The sequence below is a fragment of the Thunnus thynnus genome, chromosome 11 (genome assembly GCF_963924715.1).
Source record: "Thunnus thynnus chromosome 11, fThuThy2.1, whole genome shotgun sequence".
Classification (NCBI taxonomy): Eukaryota; Metazoa; Chordata; class Actinopteri; order Scombriformes; family Scombridae; genus Thunnus; species Thunnus thynnus.
In genome coordinates, this window is record NC_089527.1 from 32,029,471 (window position 1) to 32,051,333 (window position 21,863).

A 21,863-nucleotide genomic window follows, 5' to 3' on the forward strand; every position below is an offset into this window, starting at 1 on the left:
GGTGCAAGATGCCTGGCCTCGCCCAAACTGGATCCTGACAGAGGACACTACCCTGGCGGGCGACAGAAGTGAGGAGGGCAAGGAGGAGGATCTCTGCAGGGGGATACCACCTCTTCCTCGTCCTCTACCCGGGATTTGGGACGTCTCACTGGGCTGGGGGTGCTGGCTCAGCTGGTTCTTTTTGGCTCGGTTCAGAGCACCCATGACTGGAGAGGATGGAGTAGGGGGACAATATGAATCATCCAAGCACACATGCTCCACTTGGGCCTTGTCCTCAGCACCCACTCCCTCAGTGGGTGCTACTGTGTCTGCAGTGGTCTCGGTCTGGTTTTGAGTGAGTTCTGGTTCTTGTTCTGAAGCAGACACACTCCGGGGAAGCTCTAGTTCTGGTTCTGGTTCTGGGTCAATCTGGTCCCCAGTCTCATCCAGCCCCTCATCCCGGTTCTCATCCTGCTGCACTCCCGTTGCTCTGTTCCTGGGGAGCTGGTGGGCTGTGTACTGTGGAACCTGCTCTGAGCTCCTTTCATGCTCGTCTTGTTCCCTGGAACTACTCCTCCCATCAGCCTCAGCGGTACCACTAGGCTCTGCCTCCTCCTCTCTGCTGTGTAGCAGATCAAACGCTGGTTGGTCCAGCGCAAGGGGCGTGGCCACATCTTGTGAAGGGTGTGATGTCACAGTGGTCTCGCTGTCACAGCTGTCACTACTCTCCTGCACCTGATTACAATGAATGAATGAATGAATGAATGAATTATTCATTTTACCAAAGGTGGAAGAAGTACGTATATTAAGTAAAAGTTCAAATATATTAGTGCAAAATACTTAATTGCAAGTAAAAGTCCTGCATTAAAACTCCTACTTGAGTAAAAGAACAGAAATATTAGCAAAATGTATTCAATGTGTCAAAGGTACTTGTTTTGTTGAAAAATGTCTACTGTGACTGATATTTTATCAAATATGACATTATTATATTGTCAGTACTGATGCATCAATGTGTAAGCAACATTTTGCTGTTATAGCTGCTTGAGGTGGAGCTAGTTTTAATTACTTGATATACAGTTAATGTAGTTTACTCCAGTGGCTCCAAACCTACCTGCGCCACTTCAAAGAATCACAAGATAAATCTGGGAGCTTGTAAAATGATTAATGATGTACTAAAGAAGACTACTACACAGAATTATGTATATATTTTTTGAATTTCTCTAATTGTTGCTTGTCTGTGGAATATTGGATACTACTTTGAAAATCAGTTATTTAAATGAAACTATCTAAGAAGTTTAAAGGTGACATCTCTCTTTGCACCAATAGCTCATACACATCTGAAACATGACACTGCTTTTTTGCAAAGGGTCACGAGACAAAAATATTGGGATCCACTGATTTAACAATGCATCGTATTTAATAAGCTTATTGCATGTTTTCATTTAAAATCTGACTCTGAAAAGTAACTAGTAATTAGTCAACAATTTATCAATAAATGAACCATCACTTAACTATAAAGTAAGTTCAAACTGAGCAGAAGTTAAAACCAATTAGTGATTTAGTAAAATAAGATGAACCTCTGCAGGGAGAGATCATCTGAGCTGTAGCTATCTGTTCCAGACTGTGTTGCAAGCTTTCATTACACACCATGAAATCATTTTATTTCAGTTCACTTGTGATTAATCTGCAGGGATGTTTGTGTCTGGTGCCAGAGGGCTCTGACTGGAATCATATGAGTCAGTTCACATAATTTTAAGGTCAAAGGTGGCAACATTAACTGAATCACAGGTGGGACAGACTTCTAACAAAACACACAAACAGACCTTAAGGTAGCTGGATTCAGCGGAGGGCTCCTCAGCAAAACCACTGCTGTCTGACTGCTGACTGACTGTCCTCAACAGGTCTGAGAGAGACAGAGACAATGAAACATAATTATTATTATTTCTGCAGTACTAAGTCTGTCCAACAGGTGGCAGAGTAGAATCATTTATACTGAGCCTATAGCAATAGGTCAGTATGTTCTAGCTGGAATCAGAGTGAATGGAGACACAGAGACGTGTTCTTATTGTACAGAAACAGGTGGTGAAACAGGACAGCAAAAATGTATACTCTTAAATCTTACAAAACATACTGAATAGATTTGTGGATTGATCCCATTAAAAAATATTAACAGCAGAGTTTTTCTCCTGCAACAAATGAATTACTGATATTATTGACTGAACTAAAACACGTTCAAAAGGTTTGAACGAAGGGCTGTTGAAGGAGCTGTGTATTTGAAGCAGACCAGTCTAACTCTGTTGTAACAGAAGGCTAATACTTTTTACTTTTTTTTTTAAAAAATACTTCTTCCACCACTGACTTTGTTACACAGAGAGAAATCCATTGCTTAATGAGTATTCTCATTCTTTCCTCTCTGTCAGTCACAAGACTGCATTTTATAAGACTTTTAAAACACTACACACACTAAAGCTGCAAAACACGGAAGCAAACCCAGAAGCTAGAAACTTTTTTTGGCGTATGCACCAGCAAAGCAATTCCTATAGGACTGAATGGGTGCCAGTTTTAGTCCAGTATCCAGCTCTTATAATACATCCATGGTTAAAATCCATGGATGTATAAAGAGAGCTGAAGCAAATGAAGCAAATTTGACATAGTGGCCAAACCGTGTAATTACAACATCACATGATGCACACTGGCCCAAAAAGACTTTTTGCCATAGACTTACATTGTGAAAGAGATGTCTGTAAATCGTTGGATACATTTTTTTGAGCGTCACTACCCCCATGAAATGACTTGTCTCACTATCAGAATTTGATCCATTTGGTCTGATCACATTTCAAAAGCCTAGAAGAACCGCACGATTGAACTGTTTAATCCCCATTCAAATTAAACTAAACCGGATGTAGCCAACTCGGCTGGCAAAAGTCACTACTGCGCTTACTCTATGGGCCGCACAGATGCAGAAGCAATGCGGAAATTGTTTTTTGGCTTCATGCACCACTGAGCAACTTTCATAAGAATGAACAGGGCCCCACCTCTGATGCTGTATTCATTTCTTTTTATACATGAGGCTTGAGTAAACAGCACTACAGACTCAAGACAAATGCGTCATCAGTTAATGACACACCTTCAATAAGGTCACCCTGTTGTAGTGGATGCAAATCCGTGCTGCGCTGGGCTGATGCACTGAGTCAAACTGAGTCAAACCAAGCCAGCACATGTGTGTGGAAAAGGGCTATGAGTCTCTGCAGGTTGCCTATCAACCTCACAGTGACGAAAAGACTCCAGGATGTCACTGTGCACATAACTCCCTGTAAAACCACAACTTCACTGTAACACTTCGGTTTCTGTACAGATTAAACCAACAAGATATAACATGTTAATTAGTGAGCTTTAGAGGTGCAGATGGACTTTGTTACCTTCAGACAGAGCCAGGCTTTATGCTAAGCTAACCTGCTGCTAGGCTCCAGCTTGATGTTTAATGGACAGTTAAGAGAGTGGTATTAATCTGACTCTCGGCATGAAAGCACATAAACATATTTCACAAATTGTCAAACTATTCCTTTAACATGATCAGTTTGGATTATTTCTGAAAAATAGTACAGAAGCTTCTGAATCAAAGTCAAAGGTTAAATTAAGTTCAGAGTCAAAGGTTGAAAAAGTTGCAATCAGAGGTAAATGTGAACTCACCATTGTTTCTGGAGATTCTGGGTGGCAGAGCCTCATCTTCGTTACTCTGAATCTGAACAACAAAATTCAGACTGAATTTTAAAAGAAAGAAACAACGAGCTGCTGAGGTTCAGTATCTTCACTCAAAGACAAAGCTGAGACCTTACACTAAGGTCAGTCTATCAGACCACAGCACTGATATATACTGATACACTGGGTCAACAGGCTTGTTCCCCTGCAGCAGCAGAACTTCATCAGCCTACTTAGCAGGTAGAATCATCCTAAAGGTGCATTAGAGTAAAACCAAACAGTTCTTACAAACAGTATTTAATTGCTTTAAAGCCTTTATCTGGTCTGATGACGTGTATCTCATAATGCCAACTGTTTTAGGCATGTGTGGTGAAAGGACTGAGTGACTGATGGATGTTTTTGTCTTTCCGGTACCTGGTGTGAATCCTAACACTGACTGGCTTTGGCTTTCACTCCATCATGCAGAATGCTCAGACAGGTCTTCACCTCGGTTTTGCACTGACATGTTAAAGTTGTGCCACCTTCAAATTTCATTTAAGAGGCACTTTGAACTCACCCGCAGCTGCTTGACAACACCTAAAATGAATCACTTTGTTGATGTGGGATTGCAAAATGGTTTTATAAACCAAATACGTACCTCCTCCATGTCGAAAGAGTCTGCATTTTCTGTGCGCAGCTGGGTCAGTTTGGGCGGGAGCAGAGTGGAAGGAGCTTTCTCCGGAGTTGAAGTCAGGTTCTTCTCCTCTCTGATCACCTGGGTTCCCTTCTCTGTTCTCTGATTGGTTGACTGGAGGTCAGCTGACTGTGTTTGTTGCGCTCCATTGGCTGCAGTTCCGGTGCTGCTCTGTTCAGGACTGTTGGGAGGTGAGGTGTTAGTCAGCAACAAACAAAACAAACAGTGACAGTGGTGGAAAGTAACATGCACCCAAGTATTGTACTTAGATTTAAGGTACTGATCCACTACATTTTTTTGACAGCTAGCTAGTTAATAGTTACTTTACAAATTAAGATTTTATACAAAAAACATTACACGTAAAATACAATGCATTGTTATATACACCAGGTGTTTCCAACCTGTTTGGCTTGTGACTCCTTACAAAAAACGCAGTGTCTACTTGATCACATGTTTCAAACGTCTATGAGTTGTTAATAGTTCCACAAAATAGTAATTTCCCCTCGGAACTTCACAGATGGTTTCCTCTAAATATTTTATGAGGCTCCAGCATGATCCAGTATTTTACTAAAAAAACAAGGTTAAAAGAAAAGTCCCCAATTAAATACACATTTGTGTAGCAGGAGTTATTTCTATATATAATAATATATGTCACAGGGGACATTTTACTGCACAATGGGTACTTTTACTTTTGACACATTTTTCTGATACTGCTGTACTTTAAGTAGGAGTTTAAAGGCAGGACTTAAACTCATAACAAAGTATTTTCAGATTGTTGTATTGGTGCTTTTTCCACAACTGGTTTAAATATTAACAAGCTAAAGTGAACTGTCTGTCCATGAATACCTGTCGTCCGTCAGCCGATCTGTTTCTCCATCCCCGCTAGTTTCCTCGTTAACCGTGGCCAGAGAACAGCTGTCTTTCTTGCGACTATGTTTCTGGTGGTCAGGGTCGGTACTACCACCGTCCTGTTCTGGACCGTTGTGTGTGTGACCGTTGTTGAGAGCGTGATCAGAGTGGGCGTGTCCGTTCAGCTGTGTCTCCTGGTGCAGTGTGTGTGCTTCAGGTGACTCAGGGGAGGCCATGAGCAGGTTGTGTCTGCTGAGGGTTTTCTTGAGGAGTTTGGCAGCATTCAGCGCCGAGCTGCTCCTCTTCAGACCAGGAGGCGGCTCCTCACTGACTCCTTCAACCTTTTCTCCACCTAAGGGAGAAAAGAGACAGACAGATGAGAACAAAAAATATCATTCGAACGTAGTGCTTAGTTCTTTAACAAACTGCAATTTCCATACATTTTCATTGATAAAATTACAGAAACTTTTTTTCGTTCAGTCAGATAAAAACAATTCAGTGGATTTTAAACTGGAAGCAATTTGCTTTAAGTTGGACTAAAATGCTCAAACTTGATCTTGACTAAAACTAGACTAGAATATTATTGATTTTCTTTGACTAAGACAAGACTAAGATGTACAGAGTTTTCATTGTTTTATAACTTACTACAATAAATAAAGATGACCTAAGTCCCAAAAGTGAAGTGACCAAAATTCAAATGGACCTTTGGTCTCAGGACAAAGACTAAATCTAACCATAGCTGAAAAAATTCATTATGAATTAAGTCAGCACTCCTCTTCAAAAGTTATCCAATGTTTAAAGCAAAGAGCTGATTTTTCTTTTGAAGTTTTGTCTGTTGTACTTGTTCATAACTGAGCCAGTTATCATTTACTAAATGCAGTCCAGATTTATCATACGTCCTCCACTGCTGTGTGTTTTATTTTGCTATATAACAGTGAATAATCAGTGTCAGACTCTGCCATGGCTCTTTGCTCCTTGTAAAATCGACCATTCTTTAATAGAGACATGAAACTCAAGAAAAACTGTCCTCAAACTTCATCTGTCTGTGGACTTAGTGTGGTTGCCATAGTTACCTTGGTCCCTGGAGCTGATGCGCTGGACAGGCTGACCAGAAACCTGACTGTAGAGCTGGAAGAACTCATTAGCTACTGTAGTTAAAACCTCGATCTGACGGAAACGACCTGAGAGAAACACACAGAGACAAAACAACAGTTACAAAGTGCTTCACAGAGACAAAACAGAGGAAGAATTGAGACAGAAAATATGAAGTTGTTAACACTAATGAAAATGAAAGATGCTTCTTTAAAATTCAAACTGATTTGGATTGTCTAAGATTTAGAATAAGGCTGTTCTAAAGTCAAGACGCAACAGCAAAAGCAGTTTCCAGCCAGGACCTGGACTCTAGAAGAGACCAAAACCATGGACAACAGCCTATTGGAATGTTTTTTTCTGATTTGATGGAGCTAGGATAGCAAGTTTCCCCCTGCTTCCAGTCATGTTGCTAAGCTAAGCTAACTACATACTGGACATATCTCTGTACTGGACGCACAGAGATGAGAGATGAAACTATTTTCCCTCCTCTCATTGGACTCTGGGTAAAGGCCCTGATACACTTGGTGATGAAGGTGACAGTCATGTCTTAGACTGCACTGTGAGACACATTCAGCAACGACCAATTTAGAGTTTTGGAGAGGCAAGACAGCCTGTGTCAATATTTTGACTGTGTCAGACACTTAGGACCGAAGTCTCACTGTGTGTTCAGACAGACATATAAAGTCAGAATTGGCCCGGAGCAGTGCAAACTGAATGGAGTTGAAAATGTTTTTTTGGATCTGCTTCATAAAGCTACAGAGACGAGAGGAAAAAGGAGAGAGACTGGAGGGAAAGAACTCACCAGAAACTCTGGTGAGTTCTGAGTTCAGTTCACACAGACACACTTCAACAGACATGGTTGGGGTGTCTGTTGCTAGCTAGCTTACAGCTAATCTACAGTTAGTTTGGCTGTTTGGGGCAAATAAACAGAAACAGTTCAGCGGTCAAACTTTGCTTTGTGTTGTGTCTGAACACACCATCACAACGCAACTGTTGCTATGACCCATGTCTACAAACCAAACAACCTGATTACAGCATGAAATGAAGCAGAACACTCACCTGATAATCAGAGTGAATTCCCATTTCATTTCATTTATTCAGCCTAACATCGTCTTCATGCTAGTCCATTTCTTAGTTGCTCTAATTAGTAGAAGCTGTGGTAACTGCTGCTACGATCAGTTAACATTTTTTTTGTTAACAACAGTTAACAACAACCTTGTCAAGCTCTTCTACATCTACACCATTATCTGGCTATTTTTAATGGATGTAGCTATGTTGTAGCTGGTTGGATGTTTCTTGGTGCTTGTTTTTTTTAATAACACGCTCCCCCTAAAAAGATCCATCTTAAAAACTCATTAGGTATCTTCTTCAGATGAAGATGAAGAAGTCTTATCTATCTCAACTTACAGCTCACTATAGAATAAACTACTGAATGTTTATTATATAGGAAGTATAAGAAGTAGGAAGCATAAGAGAGTGATTTTGGACACAGGCAGATTACTGCACTACAGTGATGAAATAACCATTCATTCTTGAAAAAAAAACTTATGATTTGAAACTGATGAAGCTTCATCAGCTTCAAATTTGCAGTAAAAGACTAAAAAAGCACAAAGCTTCATGTTGGGAGTGAACACAGATGTCAGAGTCACTCCTCCCTCCTTCCTTCTTCTGTGGTTGTGTAAGTCAAGCTGTCAGTCTTGTCTCTAACAGGATGATGACTTGCATACTCTCCTTCCTTCCGTACTCGTTCCTCCACCCCTCCATCCCTCACTGTCTAAATACTTGTCAGTCTATTATGAAACACAGACATCTGTCTTCTGTCCATTGCTCTATAAACACCTCTCTCTGATGTCATCACCTGAAATACCGCACATGCCTGCACTCTCTTATTCTCTCACCTCCATCTTGACCTCTAATTCTTAAAAAACAGACTTGATGAGGTTGAAGAAGTTCATTGTTGGCAGTTGGTCTCCAAACTCCAATTTTGGTGATTTTCATTTCTTTCATTTAAGCTGAAACACTGCAACTTCCTCTCTGGGTGAAAGAAAACTCCTGTGACTACTGTTACAGTGCTTCAATACTACAGTCAACTATGTACTATAAACCCTGATGAACTCAGACATGAATAAAAAAGTCCACTAGCACTCTTTTGACAAGGTTATTTTTTGACATTTTTGACAGACAGACACACAGACAGGAGACATGAAGGTTTTTTGCCCAAAACAACACAGCTACAGACGTACAACTAAGCCACACACAATAAACAATCTCTAAAACAAGCTCACTAAAAATAAACTTAAAAACGCAGTAAAATAAAAAAATACATTTTCCAAGTTCTTATCCTTTGTTGCTTGTTCATTTTTCAATTATTTCTTGGTATATGCCATTTGCCAAAGTGTTTTTATATCAAAATCCCTCCCTATCTTTTCTTTAAATATAACTAAATATTAGCAATTAGCCACTCCCACCCATCATATAAAACTGCAGTTAGTACTTCAAGTTTTTGAGTTGCAGTAGGTAGCAAAGTGATGTCAGAGAAGGATACATGTGTTGAGATGTCAGTTAGCAAAAATGTCTAACAGCACAGGTGAAGGAGGTGCAGATGAAGACCAAAAGTTCTCTAAAGCTCCACATTTCACTAGGAGACTCTTGACTTATCACTACAACATACAAGATAAGGGTCACATGACTGACAGAGGGAGCTGAGCTAGCATTACCGCTGGCAAGCTAATCTGCTAGCATGTTTACTGCCACCTGACCACTACCAGCTATGTGAGCCGTTTAACAATTGAGTTCTGATTATTTCAAATGATGTTTGTCTTTTTGTGTCTTTTTGGCACTGAACTGTGTCCTCTTCATTATCTGATATTTCTTCCATATATCTCCCTATATCACACTGTATCCACTAAGTCACACCCACTATGGAGCGATCCAATCAAATGTGAAGGATTTGATTTAAGCGGGTAGCTCTGGGTCTGAAACACAGACTGTATATAAAGACGGATGTCATGACAACTCCCCAGAAGTGAAGCCAAAACATCTCGATCGCCCCCTGGTGGCTGGCTGCAGTATAGGTCATAAGTCCCGCCCCCTCCATGTTAGTGGATGGGACATGAGCCAAACTAAGAACTCAAAGTACATGTCCAATAAATTTTTCTCAAAGATGGTTTCTGTCATTTCAGGTAGTTCTTATCATGCTGATGTTTGCCCAAGTGCTCATTTTCCTTGTAAGTTTGTTTTTAATTAGTTATTTGACAATATAGACAGGGGTCTGACATCATGATTGACAGCTGTGACAACCGCTCTCAAACCTCTGTCAGGCTATGCTTAAGGGCATGGCTATGTGTTGATTGACAAGTTGCTACCACAGTGATAACGTTGGTTAGGCAACGTAACCATGGCATAACCCCAGGTTCACAGAGTATAGGCGTCGCTGTCGCTATTTCAGTGTGTTTTCAGTTCATGAAAGTTAATTGGAACATTTTGGTCGTCTAAAGAAGTCTTGTTCATTGTTTGGTTGTACTACAGGACCCTCTAAGGTGTTGGATGTTCAGTTTTTCCTGTAAGTACATTTTGTTTTAATGGTTTTAAGCCTATTTTTCACTAAATTAGCATTAGCATTATCACTGCTAATAACCATAGACTGTAAATGAACCATGCTAAGCAAGGTAGCAACTAGCTGCTAGTGTTAGGGTTAGTGCGAATATGGGGACAATCAAAATGCAAACTCGAGGCTTCAGAAAGTGAGTCCACAAACCAACGGGTGACGTCACAGTGGCTACAGGATTTATTTTTATAATCTATGCTCTCATCACTATACCTCACCCACATATTCCATTTCACTGGGAAATACATCACATTACAGAAACTTAAGACTTTTGAACTTCCCTTTCAAGGTGACTAAAAATAATCTAGCAGAAGCTTAAAAATGAAAATAAACTTGAGTGATTCTAATAAAAGCAAAGGACGCTGGAATGAAAGTAAGAAGAACATATAAATGAATCTGAAAGAAATCAATCATTAAAGCTGCACTAATAAATAATACACTTCCAACTAACTGGCAGGAGGATTTTACATTATCACAGCATGACCAACATCAATTCTTAAACAAACAAAGTTAAAGGGTCCTAATCAAAAATGTGTTTATGTTATGTGTTTATGTGAAAGAATGAATAATGGACAATAAATTATTACCAGACTTTTTCACTCTCTTAAAAAAACAGGAAAAATCAGTCGGCTTCGATCAGTATTTTCTATTTTAATAATGTATCCAGTAACTCTCTGTAATGTGAAAGGAGTCATTCACAGCATTGCATTTTTTTGCCTTTTTCAGCTTTAAAACGAGCTAAAAGATTGTGAAAGAAGCTACAAATAAAAGATAGCCTTCAAGTAAAAACAGATAGTAAAAAAATGATTGTGTCCGAGTTACAAACCAGTCAGTCATACAGTTGGGTTATTTCAGTCACATCTGCACACGACTACAGAACATGAACCTCTTATTACAGCAGACATGTGTGATGATAGTTATGCTGTGTGTTTCCTGCTGACTGCTGACTCTGCACTAATGCTCATTCGGAGGATCCTAAAACAGGAAGTGAGGAATAAGAGAAAACGACACGTACTCCTTTTTTTTCTCTCCCTCCATCCCAAGAGATTCTTTCTGTTGGTGAGAACAGAGCTTACATAACAAACAACAACACACACACGTGTCCCGGATCTGGGGAACCGATGGAGGAGTATGAGAATGTTCTGGAAAAGAAGAAAGCTTCCAGGAACCACAGAGAGACCAGAGGCTGTTAAAGGAGCAGTTCACACTAAAATACAGATCCAGACCTGATCTGAGACACTGCAACTTTTCATAAAGTTAGTTACTAGTTAGTGTTACACTGATTACTATTGGTGTTAACTGTAAACTTTATAGTTTCTGAATTAAAACTACTTCTTTCTGGCTGTAGGTTCAGTAAAAGCACAGGGACAGATGCTTCTGTGTAACTTGGTCCACTTTAATGACTGCTTCGACAGTAGAGCAACAGTTACTCAGACCACAAAATATATACAATTACCCTTAATCAGATATAAGGTGATCTACAAAATTTTAAATAACTTCATCTTTCATTAGTTTTAAACCAGACATTTACTACATCAGGTTCCACTACACTCTTTCCAAAACTGACAATCATGCCCACTTCACTCAGTGACTGGCCAGGTGTGTGGAGTTGAGAAAGTAGGCGGTGTTTGAACATCTTTCTCAATCTCTCTTTTTTCATTTTTCACTCAGTTACATCACTTTTTGTGTGTATGAGTCCAAAGTCGAAACTGCAACTGAATGCAGGGATTTTCCTTGATACATAAGGAAGTGACAAGATGCAGATGTTCATATCATTGTACAACTCAAGACAGTTTTACCTTGAATTGTGGACTTTTACAAACGAACCAATAAGTAAGCATGGTGTCATATGGACTGACAGGTAGCTCATTCATTGGACTGATAGGAGAACGTCATACTGCGTAGCCTAAGAACATTCATACAAGACATTTTTTCTCCTTTTCCAACAGCAACACACAGTGCTGGTACTGTACTATGATGTACTGTGGCAACTTAAGAACGTTAATTCAACATTAATTCAACATTAATCATGCTACTAACTTTATATTTCTCCCAAAAATTGGAAGACAGAGCATTCTGACAGTGAACAAGCTTCTCATTAGCTCTTCCACGTTCTCACAGCGGGCCTTTTAATGTGTTCTCGTTCACTAGTTTTCTTGTCATCATGAGTTGGATTTCTGCCCGTCACACTGTGGTTCCACTAAACGTTGGCCTTCTTTTCTCCTCCTGACTCAGTTCATTGAGCTTCAGTGTACGTGCTACCAAACAGCTTGTGACTCATTTAATTGTTATCTGCAGAGAACAAGAATATTAGGCCTTTCATCTTGAGGAAAGCAGATGGACACATTATGTATTTATGAGCAGCCAGCCTGCTCTCTGCACCCATAATGCATTGCATTACGTTGTTTGTTTTAGAATTCAACATCCAGGTTAATGCCTCCACTGACCAATAGACTGAAAAGAAATTTAAATCATTTTATTTTTCTCATTTACTTCAAACAAACTGGTCAAACAGGCGTCGAGGTGTAAAGTCAAACTTTTGCAGACCTGACATGTTTTCAGGCTATGGAGTGATTCATCTTCCTACACATAGAGGATCTTTGATTAAGCTTTTTTTTTTTTTTTACAGCACCAAGACAGTTAAACTGTCAAGAAGAAGAGAATCAGCCGTGTGTATGCGTGTGTGTGTGTGTGTGTGCGTGTATGTGTGTGTGCGCATTTGTGTGTGCGTGCATGCGTCTAGGACAAACAGATCTTTGTCCTTGCTGGCTGTGTTGTCCAGGCAGTTGGCAGAACAGCTAAAAGAGCTGAGGCACCCCACAAAACACCACAATAATACTGGGAACAGGACACACACATACGCACACACGCACACACACACACAAACACAGTCTCTGAGCTTCACTTCCTCTGTTGCAGTTTGAGGACGTGAACCTCTGAGCTTTCTCTCTCACTAACATGGTCTAACAAGCTGCCACCTGCAGTACTGAGGTGTTTGTGTGTTGAGGATGTAGAGAACAGAGCAGCCACATACAGGGATACTGTAGTACAGTATAAAGGGACATACTGGTCAGAGCGTAGTTAGGGTTCTCCAGCTCCATCCGCTGCATCTGCGCTCCCAGGTAGACCTGCAGGTGAACCACAGGAAGTGATGTCATTATTAAACAGTATCAGTTCTGAAACTGATGCCCTGTAGGAGGTTCTGGGGGCACCTACCCACTGTAAGAATAGTTTTACAGATTTAACTTGTAAATGAAGCATTCTAGTGCACTCTAACAGAGGGAAGTGTTATATTTTGTTCAGTTTTTTCTGTGGTTCAAATGAAAGCTGCTGTGGGTAACTTAGAGGGGGTCAAAAGAACATAACAGTGGCACAAACCCTGCGAACACAACTCTTATCATAAAACTCCATCATCTTAGTGCAACACACACTGATAGTATATCAAAGCGTCACATCATTTGACATGCATCCAATTATGCTCATAGTACACACCAGATGCACCACACAGAAACAAATAGTAGTAAAGATACAGTGCTTTGGATGTGCTTGTCCACACTGTAAATGTGATAAAATTGCTACTTTTCTGAAGAGTTAATACATGACAAAACAGCACAGCTGTGTGGGATTTTAAACAAAAAAACAATATGTGCAGGTGTTTTCATGCACATCATACACTGCTGGCTACAATGCATTCATAAGCACACTGTTAACATCTCATAGAAATTAAATAGAGACAACCTTTGTTTTGTATTGCACTGCATTCATATGTTGCTGTTGATGGGAAAAACAAAACTAAAAGTTAGTACAGCTCGGTTCAACGTTTAGTTGATTTGGATGAGGTAAGGTAACATTACTGTAGCATAGTTAAACCAGCCAGTTTGACTCCATGTAAAAACCCCAGGAGAACTCTTCTAATGATGATTTTTTTTACTGGAAAATATATACTAATTCATCAGAAAAGGTGGTAATATGACTTGACAGACTGATGATAGATGTAAGTAATGGCACAGAGTAACATTTTTGTCAGAAGACGAAAATGGACAGTGAACAATAACATTATCAACAGCTAGTATACTTCAAAAGCCTTTTAAAAACACGCCAAATTTCATGTGGAGTTCCAATGTTATCACGCTGCTGTTGTCAGTACCTTGATGTCAATGCCTCGTGCTGTGGAGGAGTTGTTGAAGAACCTCGAGGGAACCTTTGAAGCCAGGTCGGGTTCTTCTCTACCGAAACCAAGATTTAAGAGGATCTCCTCTGGGTCCTCTTCATACAGGTCCAGCAGCTCTGACACACTGTGGTCAAACACACAGGAAGTCAGTCAGTTAGTAAGTCAGTCAGTCGGTCAGTTAGCTGGTGAGTTAGTCTGCTGGTTAGTTAGTCGGTCTAACCGCAGGGTAAGGTTCTCCTCTGGGTGCTCCTCAGACTGCTCCGACACCTCTGAAACACTATGAAGACACAGACAGCCAGTTAGTATGTCTTTCCACAGCTTGCGGTTAGTGAGTTAGTCTGTTAGTGAGGTCTTTAGTTCATTATTTGGTTAGTGAGGTACTTAATAAGTGCAATGGCTCAGCCTCCCTGGAGATTGCCACAATGCTCTGCCCCTCACCAGCTCCACCTAGAGCAGGTGGAGACCTGAAGAAACCTTACCAGGAGCAGATGATCAGTCCCTCCAGGATCTCGTCAAGCTGTTCTGTGATTATTATGGCCCAAAATGACAAATTGTGGTCCAATTATCAATGGCTTTTCAAAAAAACAGCCTTCAGTTGTAGTAATATTTAAAAATTTCTGTTGTAAAAAAATAAACTATTTAAAGAAATTGCTTATAATTTCTGGTTATACATACCATGGTATATAATAGGTACCAGTGAGAAGAAAGAAAGGTTTAGAGATCTTTTAGGATTTCAGGTATGTCCTGTTTATAGCCAATACCCCGCAGATAGCTAGCGAGGTGACTCGACAATATAACTTTTTCTCATAAAGTGAGGCTATAAGATAACCTTAGCGCATCCTGTCATATCATGTAATGCTGCCAACAAGCTACACGCTAACAATCAAATTGTTCTTTTTAAGTATTAAATGGTGTATTGGAGAAACTTGGCCATAGTGACACATAGCCTTGGGGTAAAGTGGTGCCTGGGAGGATAAATTCCAGTTATTTTATGCAGATAACTGTGGTGAGTGGTAAAATTGGAAAGTATTCTGCCTTGGGCTATTTTTTGTGGGGATTTGGAAAAAATTGCAAGATTGCACTCATTGCAGGGACTGGTTGAATATGTGGTAACTCTTGCGATCATACGTGAACAGATTCCTGGAGGGACTGTTTGATGAAGTATACCCAGGTTTGTATTCAGTGCCGCCAAAATACGGTGAATTCAGTGAAGGTCCTGCATAACAGACTGGTGTCACAAGCTGCTACCGTGGCAGTGGGGGAATTCAGAATTGTTAAAGTGGCTCCATGAATCTTAGGCTGGAACTCTGTGGTGTTTCTATGCATCTCTGCTCTGTTGGCCTTTTACCATGAGTTGCCTGGTTTTCACCTGACACATCCATCAAGCTGAAAAATCCTTCAATCTGCTGCAAAACTTCGTCACACTGAATGCAGCACCGGAGTCTCTCAATCCTCATGTCAGCAAATAGTAGTGGATGGATTACCCATGATGCATCAGCCATTATCCATGATGCAGAACTCATTACACACAAAACACCACTCGTCTCCAACTGCTGGAGCACTGCCCAAACCCTGGCGCCATCAGCCACGCTTCCCTGCTTTGACCTCATCACCTTTCCCAGCCCACCCACCACCAGTAAATTAGCCTCCCAGTCAGTTCAACAGTAAACTACTGATGCTCACAGAGAGCAAGTATTTACTTTATTGACAACACCTGTTTCAATGATGGAAATCTTGAAAAGTTTACACCCACAAATTCAGACAGAGCAGTGACACTGTGAGCTGTTATTATTATTCAAACCAGTTAGATGTCACTGGGCAGAGCTATGGGCGGGTTTAGGTGTGGAGCTTGGGGCGTAGCCTGGTTCACGCCTTTACTGTTTAGGTAAGTGGCTTCAGTTAGCTACTGAAATGAAAACAAAAACTTTTGGCCAGAAACCAATCACAATGGTTCTAATAAACTGTGTTAACATCTTTATATCATTACATCTTTATATACATAGGTCTTACATCCTTTACATTAGTGGTTCTAATAGTATCATATACTTAAAAAATGATAAATATAAACAAATACCATTGAAAAGGATCTCTTAAATTAGTTTCAGTTTCGTTTTTTTTCTTTTAAAGAATTGTAATGGAGCTGAAAAGAACTGTTACTTATTCGACGACATACTGTATACACTGATACTGAGTTCATACGCCTGAAATGAACTAATGCTGGTTGGTCAGACCCGTCTGTCTAGCTCTTTTTATGACCCCTCATTATATGCTATGGCCTGAGTGTGGACATGAGTTATTGGTAATTTAAGGAAAGAATGACTTTCCTGCTCAGACTGAGGGATTTTTAGGAACCTGAAGAAGTGAGTTCATCTAGTATTTCACAAGAATAAAGCTATTAGAAAAAATGTGAATTTTGTGTAACTGAATTATAATTTTTAATTTCTCATACCCTTGATCATCTTTTAACCAATCATATGTATCTTGGGATCCCTTGGTTAGGAAAACCACTGCTCCACATGCCTGTTCATATTCCTCAATAAACCTGTACTTGTTCTTAAAGCCAAAAGATCACCTCTGGTTAGATTTTTACATCTGATCAGGTACAAACAAGATCTCTGTTGTGTCTCACATCTCATTGGTTTGAAGTTATTAACAGCCCGCAGTGTCTCCACTCCTCTCCACCTGTTATCACTGCTTTACTCCATGAGTGTGACTGACGAGGTAAACTGACCTGGACACGGTGCTGCTCTTCCCAGATCCTGTGGAGTTCATACTTCTTCCTCTTTCTTTATATTGACTCCTTTTCTGATCTGCTGCAAGACCAAAACTACACACATTATCACACACACACACACACACACACACACACACACACACACACACACACACACAAACATGCATTCGCAAACACAGAAATATTTACACACATACACAGGATAGAGAGAGGAGAAACCAGGTTACCAACCAGCTGGAACTTTATTTACTGAACAAAGAGAGGAGAAGAAAATGACTCACCAGGATTCAGTTTTCTTGTTACTGGATTGAAGATGGTTGGCTGCGGACACAGACAGGTAAATAAAGATTACTCATACATCATTCTCTTGATCAGACCGAAGGAAGGTAGAATCATGAGTGAAGCTGATGATGATATCATATCTTGTCCAGCTGCAGCTAATGACTATTTTCATTATGGATTTCTTTTCTGATAAACTGTTTAGTCTATATAATGTCAGAAAATAGTAACACACGCCCATCACAAGTTCCCCCAGAGCTCAAGGTGACATCTTCAACTAGCTTATTTTGTCTGACCAACATCAGCCTGATAATTGGAATGCATGTCCTCATTATTCAGTCTGACATCTTGTTCATGTTAGCCATTTTTTTCTTTGAGAGGGAGGTTATTGTGGCCATTATCCATCACGTCAATGACATTTTTAGTCGACAAAGAAGCTGTGGTTGTGACCTATTTGAATTTCTGAAAAAATCTGAGATGTGGGCAGTGATTCAGAGGTTTGGAACCAGCCTAATTCAACAGTCCAATTATACAAAACATAGAAAAACAAAAACATCCCATAAGAAGCTGGAAAAAGAAAATGTTTGTATATTTCACCATGTTTGTTGTACAGCTCTAGGGATGGTTGGTCAGTCAGTCAGTCCAACAGTTTGGTCCAGACTGAAATATCTCAACAACTACTGGGTGGATTGCCATGAAATATAGAGCAGACATTCATGGTGCTTAGAGGATGAATAATAATAACTTGGGTGATCCCCTGACTTTTCCTTCAGTGTCACCAGCAGGCCGAAGTTCTCATTTATCCTGTGTCATAACTTATCATTTAGTAGAAAGATTGGCACAAAATTACTACAGATATCCTTCCTTATTTACAGATTTATGTAAGCAAAAAAGCTATATTTTTTGTTTTATACATTGTATGTTGTTATAATCATGTGTTATGTAAAGTGTACTGAGACATGCTGCGATTTTACTCTCAAAATTCTTGGTTCCCTCAGGATGAATCCTAATGACTTTGATGATCCACTGACTTTTCCTCTTGTGTCACCATCAGGTCAAAATTTTAATGTTACAAATACTTTGGTTTATGACCAGATAACTGATACTTGATCAGATATTCTATATCACTTTACAGGTAAAGTTGCAGACTACGTGTGGAGGTCTACACAGTACACATTCATGTACAAAGCTCTGCTCCTGTTTTAACTAGTTGTCTTAGACATGTTTTGTTGTCATAAAGAGACTCAAGAGAATCAAGTCCGGCTCCATTACACTTCTCTCCTCATGGTTCCTCAGGTCCAAAGTTTTTTCAGCGATTGTCCAATCATAGCTTTGCAGCGTCACTAGGCCCAGCAAGCCTGCAGTGGGCTGTGATAAGCAGCATTTTCAGAGTTTTGCTGATGGTGTCTTTTTTTGAGCCTTTCCAAAACTAAAAACACAAAGTGTAGAGTATGGATGATATCATAAACTAACTGTTTATGGGCTCACAGATTACATAAAAAAAGCCCTGTTTATGACTAGCATATCCACAGTGTAGTATTTTCCCACTGTGTGTCAGCTGGTCCTTGATGCTATCAGAGTTTACACTTCAGCAACCTGTTACCTGAAATAGCCTCACATTTGCATAACACATAAGCTAATCCTCATCCTAAAAGCCTTTTCTCTTCAAACAGTAAAAGTGAAACATACTATTTGAAAATAGGAACAAGTATTTAATCAGTTGGTTAGCTCTAAACCTGTTAGCACGCGGTATCATTTATGTAGCCACAAAGTGCATACTTAAGAGCCCTTTTACGGGATTCTTGTTTTAAAATGAGTCAGCTAGTAACATTGAGAGGTCAGTTGAAGACAGTGTTTTCAACCAACTCGTGGAGCTGGAGCTGTTAGCAGTTTTTATTTCAGCCAGCAAAAGTGACAGTCATCAGTTAGAAATGAGAAGCTGATTTTGTCTGTATGAAATGAAAAACCCATAAGGCGTCATGCAAGAACCACATGTACGAACGAAATTCCCTAGCGGTCCAGACACTGTTGTACGTGTCATGATTACATCATCTTTGCCCGTCTTCACTGGAGAGTAACACTTGTTTGACTCACAATTATAATGTCCTAATATGAATGAATTTTCCATTTATATATGATACAGAAGATTTTTATTGGCATATTTTGCTGCAGAAGCTTCCACATGTCAGTAGTTGCTATGAAACTCTGTGTCTCTCTGCAGCTCTCTGATCCTTTGCCCGCTTCAATCACATGCCGCTTTGCTGTAGAAAGACGTTTTTTAACAATTAATTTCACGTCAGAGCATTCCCTCTTTATCTCTGTGACAGTACAGAGCTGCTCTGATGACACACTGTTGGCAGCTGGATTCATATTTTCTACTACTGACACTCCTGAATTTGTCATATGTTTGTCTACTGATTTCTTAAAGCAGGATTTGAAGCTGTGCAGCGTTTTTTTACTCTTTGGGAACTTTTTTGTGAATGAAACTCACCATTCACAAACGGATGGAGCCTTATATGGCCATTTTAGGGGCGTGGACCCTGCTAATGATCACATCTCACGAACGCTCACCTAGTCATGAATAGGTGACATTCATCAGGCTGAAACGAGCGATTTACGACAAGTTCAGGCAGTTAAGAGACTTGGAACACAAGCAAAACCTCACATAAAAGAGTTTTAAGAGAATAGATAAGAGAGTTTTAGGACAAAAATACTGTTCTTGCATGAGGCCTACTGTTTCCAAAATGACTAAGAATTCTGAGTAGTAAATCTGCTGCTGTTATGACTTTATAAATGAAGCTGACGCAGGTTAACTTTTATTGTGTCAGAGAAATGAAATTAATCAGCAGGTGAAAGTGTGACTGTTGTTTTCTTTCTCAGTTCAGAAAAACCTGTTGAGACCTGTCGGCCTCCCACTGTCTGTCTGAGTGCGTCTCTCTCTTTTCCACTTCATTTCTGCTGAATATCTTCTTCTTCTTTCTTTGAATCCACAGTGTTTTTTTTCCTCTGACAGACAGCTGGATTAAAGGAGCCAAACATGATGACGACTCGCCTCCTTACACTAAAACACTTATTCACTTCCATCCTATTCACCCTGAATCCTTTAATTCACCGATTCACTTCCATGGCACTCCCACATTAACTCTTTAATCCGCCCCATCCTGCCTTGATAATGTTTGACATCATTACAGACTATTAGGATCTGTTCATACATGACATCTCCAAAGCCTTCTGCACCACAGAGGACATCAGCTACTTTTATCATTCTCAGCATGATTAAGGCAATTACTGTCAGGACATGAGGTGAGATTTAGGCTGATACAGGAAGTAGACAGAGCCATTCAACTAAAGAGGCTGCTTAGGTTTTCAACAAAAACTACAACCAAATCTAAAAACTGTACTATTATCTTTCCATCCTAACGTCATGTCCACATAAACATTTATGTCTATCTGCAAACCAGCTCCTCACTATAGCATATGTGCTTTTTCAGTGTTTTTTTTAGGGAAGAATTAGTTTTTCATCCAGCTGGGAAATAAAAGCTGGACATGTTAATACTAAAAAGATAAAATGTATTGTTTGTTTGTATGAAATTAAATAAAGTTAACTGTAACTATGTTGTAACTAAAATGTATCTGAGATTCCTGATCGAATCTACAAACCCTCTGACCTCTCAGATCAACTCATTAGCATCTATTCAGTCTGACTACACCAGCTGACCACACATACACACACACACACACGGAGCATTCCAACATGTCCGTGTTCAGTGCTTCAACATAAAGTCATTACTGGCTATTGTTCACTCAATAACACATATGCCCACACACTATCAGAGCCATTACTTCGCTATTCATAGCAGGTCAGAGGAATAATGAAAACACACACACACACACACAGAAGACACACACAGAGGACAGTCAATCATGCATGCAGTGTTTCCACACCTCTGTGACTGTTGACTTTTCCCTCAAGAAGAAACAGGAGTGAGGAATGAAGATGGAGCAGAGTATCATACTGTTGATTCTACTGACACTGTTGTGTTTGTCAGACATCACGCCTTCATTTACACTCCGGATCAAGATGCATGCTGATTATTTTGAAGGGTTTTTTTTTTTCCAAACACACATACATCTGAATGAGTGATTCTTTTATATATCAAAGTCCTGATTTAAAAGAGATCACTTTTCTAATTGCTAAAGCTGCAATTAGGTGGAGGGGGTCACTAGTCATGAAAAAGCTTTATTTTATGAAGCGAAGCCTGTGAGCCAGTTCAGGCAGGCCACTCGAGTCTACCACTACATCCACATGGCATATTCTTTTCACTGCACATGTATATCCAATGTACCATGTTATGGTGTCACTTAAGCCCTCAGTGCTCTGCTCACTCTTCTACATGAAAGCTATGCTGACACTTTCTGCAACAGCTGCTGTCCATACAGCATTCCCCACTCGCTGCTGTCCTGAGCTTGGTTTTCTTGCGGCGAGTGACGAGGTCTAGGGGTGGGTGATATGGCCCTAAAATAACATCACAATATTTCAGGGTATTTCTGCGATAATGATTGTCATGACGATGTGACAGAATTCTCCTTGCGGGACTTTTGGCTCTCGTTGTACTCAACCAGGTGCTTCTGCTTTAGGTGGTGAAATAAGTTTGTTGTACTGCCCCCTTTTGTTGTTACAGTCTTCTTGCACTTCTTAAATATTACCACATTTTGTTGTACATCTGATCTTTTGTAACCAAACTACTTCCACACTACTAAAGTCGCTCCTCTTTTTAGA

At 40.0% G+C, this 21,863-nt stretch overlaps 1 protein-coding gene across 1 annotated transcript in view; it reads right to left on the reverse strand.

The window, feature by feature from the left end:
* The window catches only part of itprid2 (ITPR interacting domain containing 2), a 51,557-nt gene that overhangs the window by 10,128 nt on the left and 19,566 nt on the right, over positions 1 to 21,863 (reverse strand). Inside the window, exons 7-16 of the mRNA XM_067602601.1 lie at positions 17,086 to 17,125; positions 16,802 to 16,897; positions 14,047 to 14,194; positions 12,967 to 13,027; positions 6,274 to 6,381; positions 5,198 to 5,552; positions 4,316 to 4,532; positions 3,670 to 3,721; positions 1,803 to 1,882; positions 7 to 714 (exon numbers count right to left, since the gene is read on the reverse strand). Of these exons, the coding sequence (XP_067458702.1) occupies positions 7 to 714; positions 1,803 to 1,882; positions 3,670 to 3,721; positions 4,316 to 4,532; positions 5,198 to 5,552; positions 6,274 to 6,381; positions 12,967 to 13,027; positions 14,047 to 14,194; positions 16,802 to 16,897; positions 17,086 to 17,125 (1,865 nt within the window). The remainder of the gene's footprint in view (positions 1 to 6; positions 715 to 1,802; positions 1,883 to 3,669; positions 3,722 to 4,315; positions 4,533 to 5,197; positions 5,553 to 6,273; positions 6,382 to 12,966; positions 13,028 to 14,046; positions 14,195 to 16,801; positions 16,898 to 17,085; positions 17,126 to 21,863) is intronic.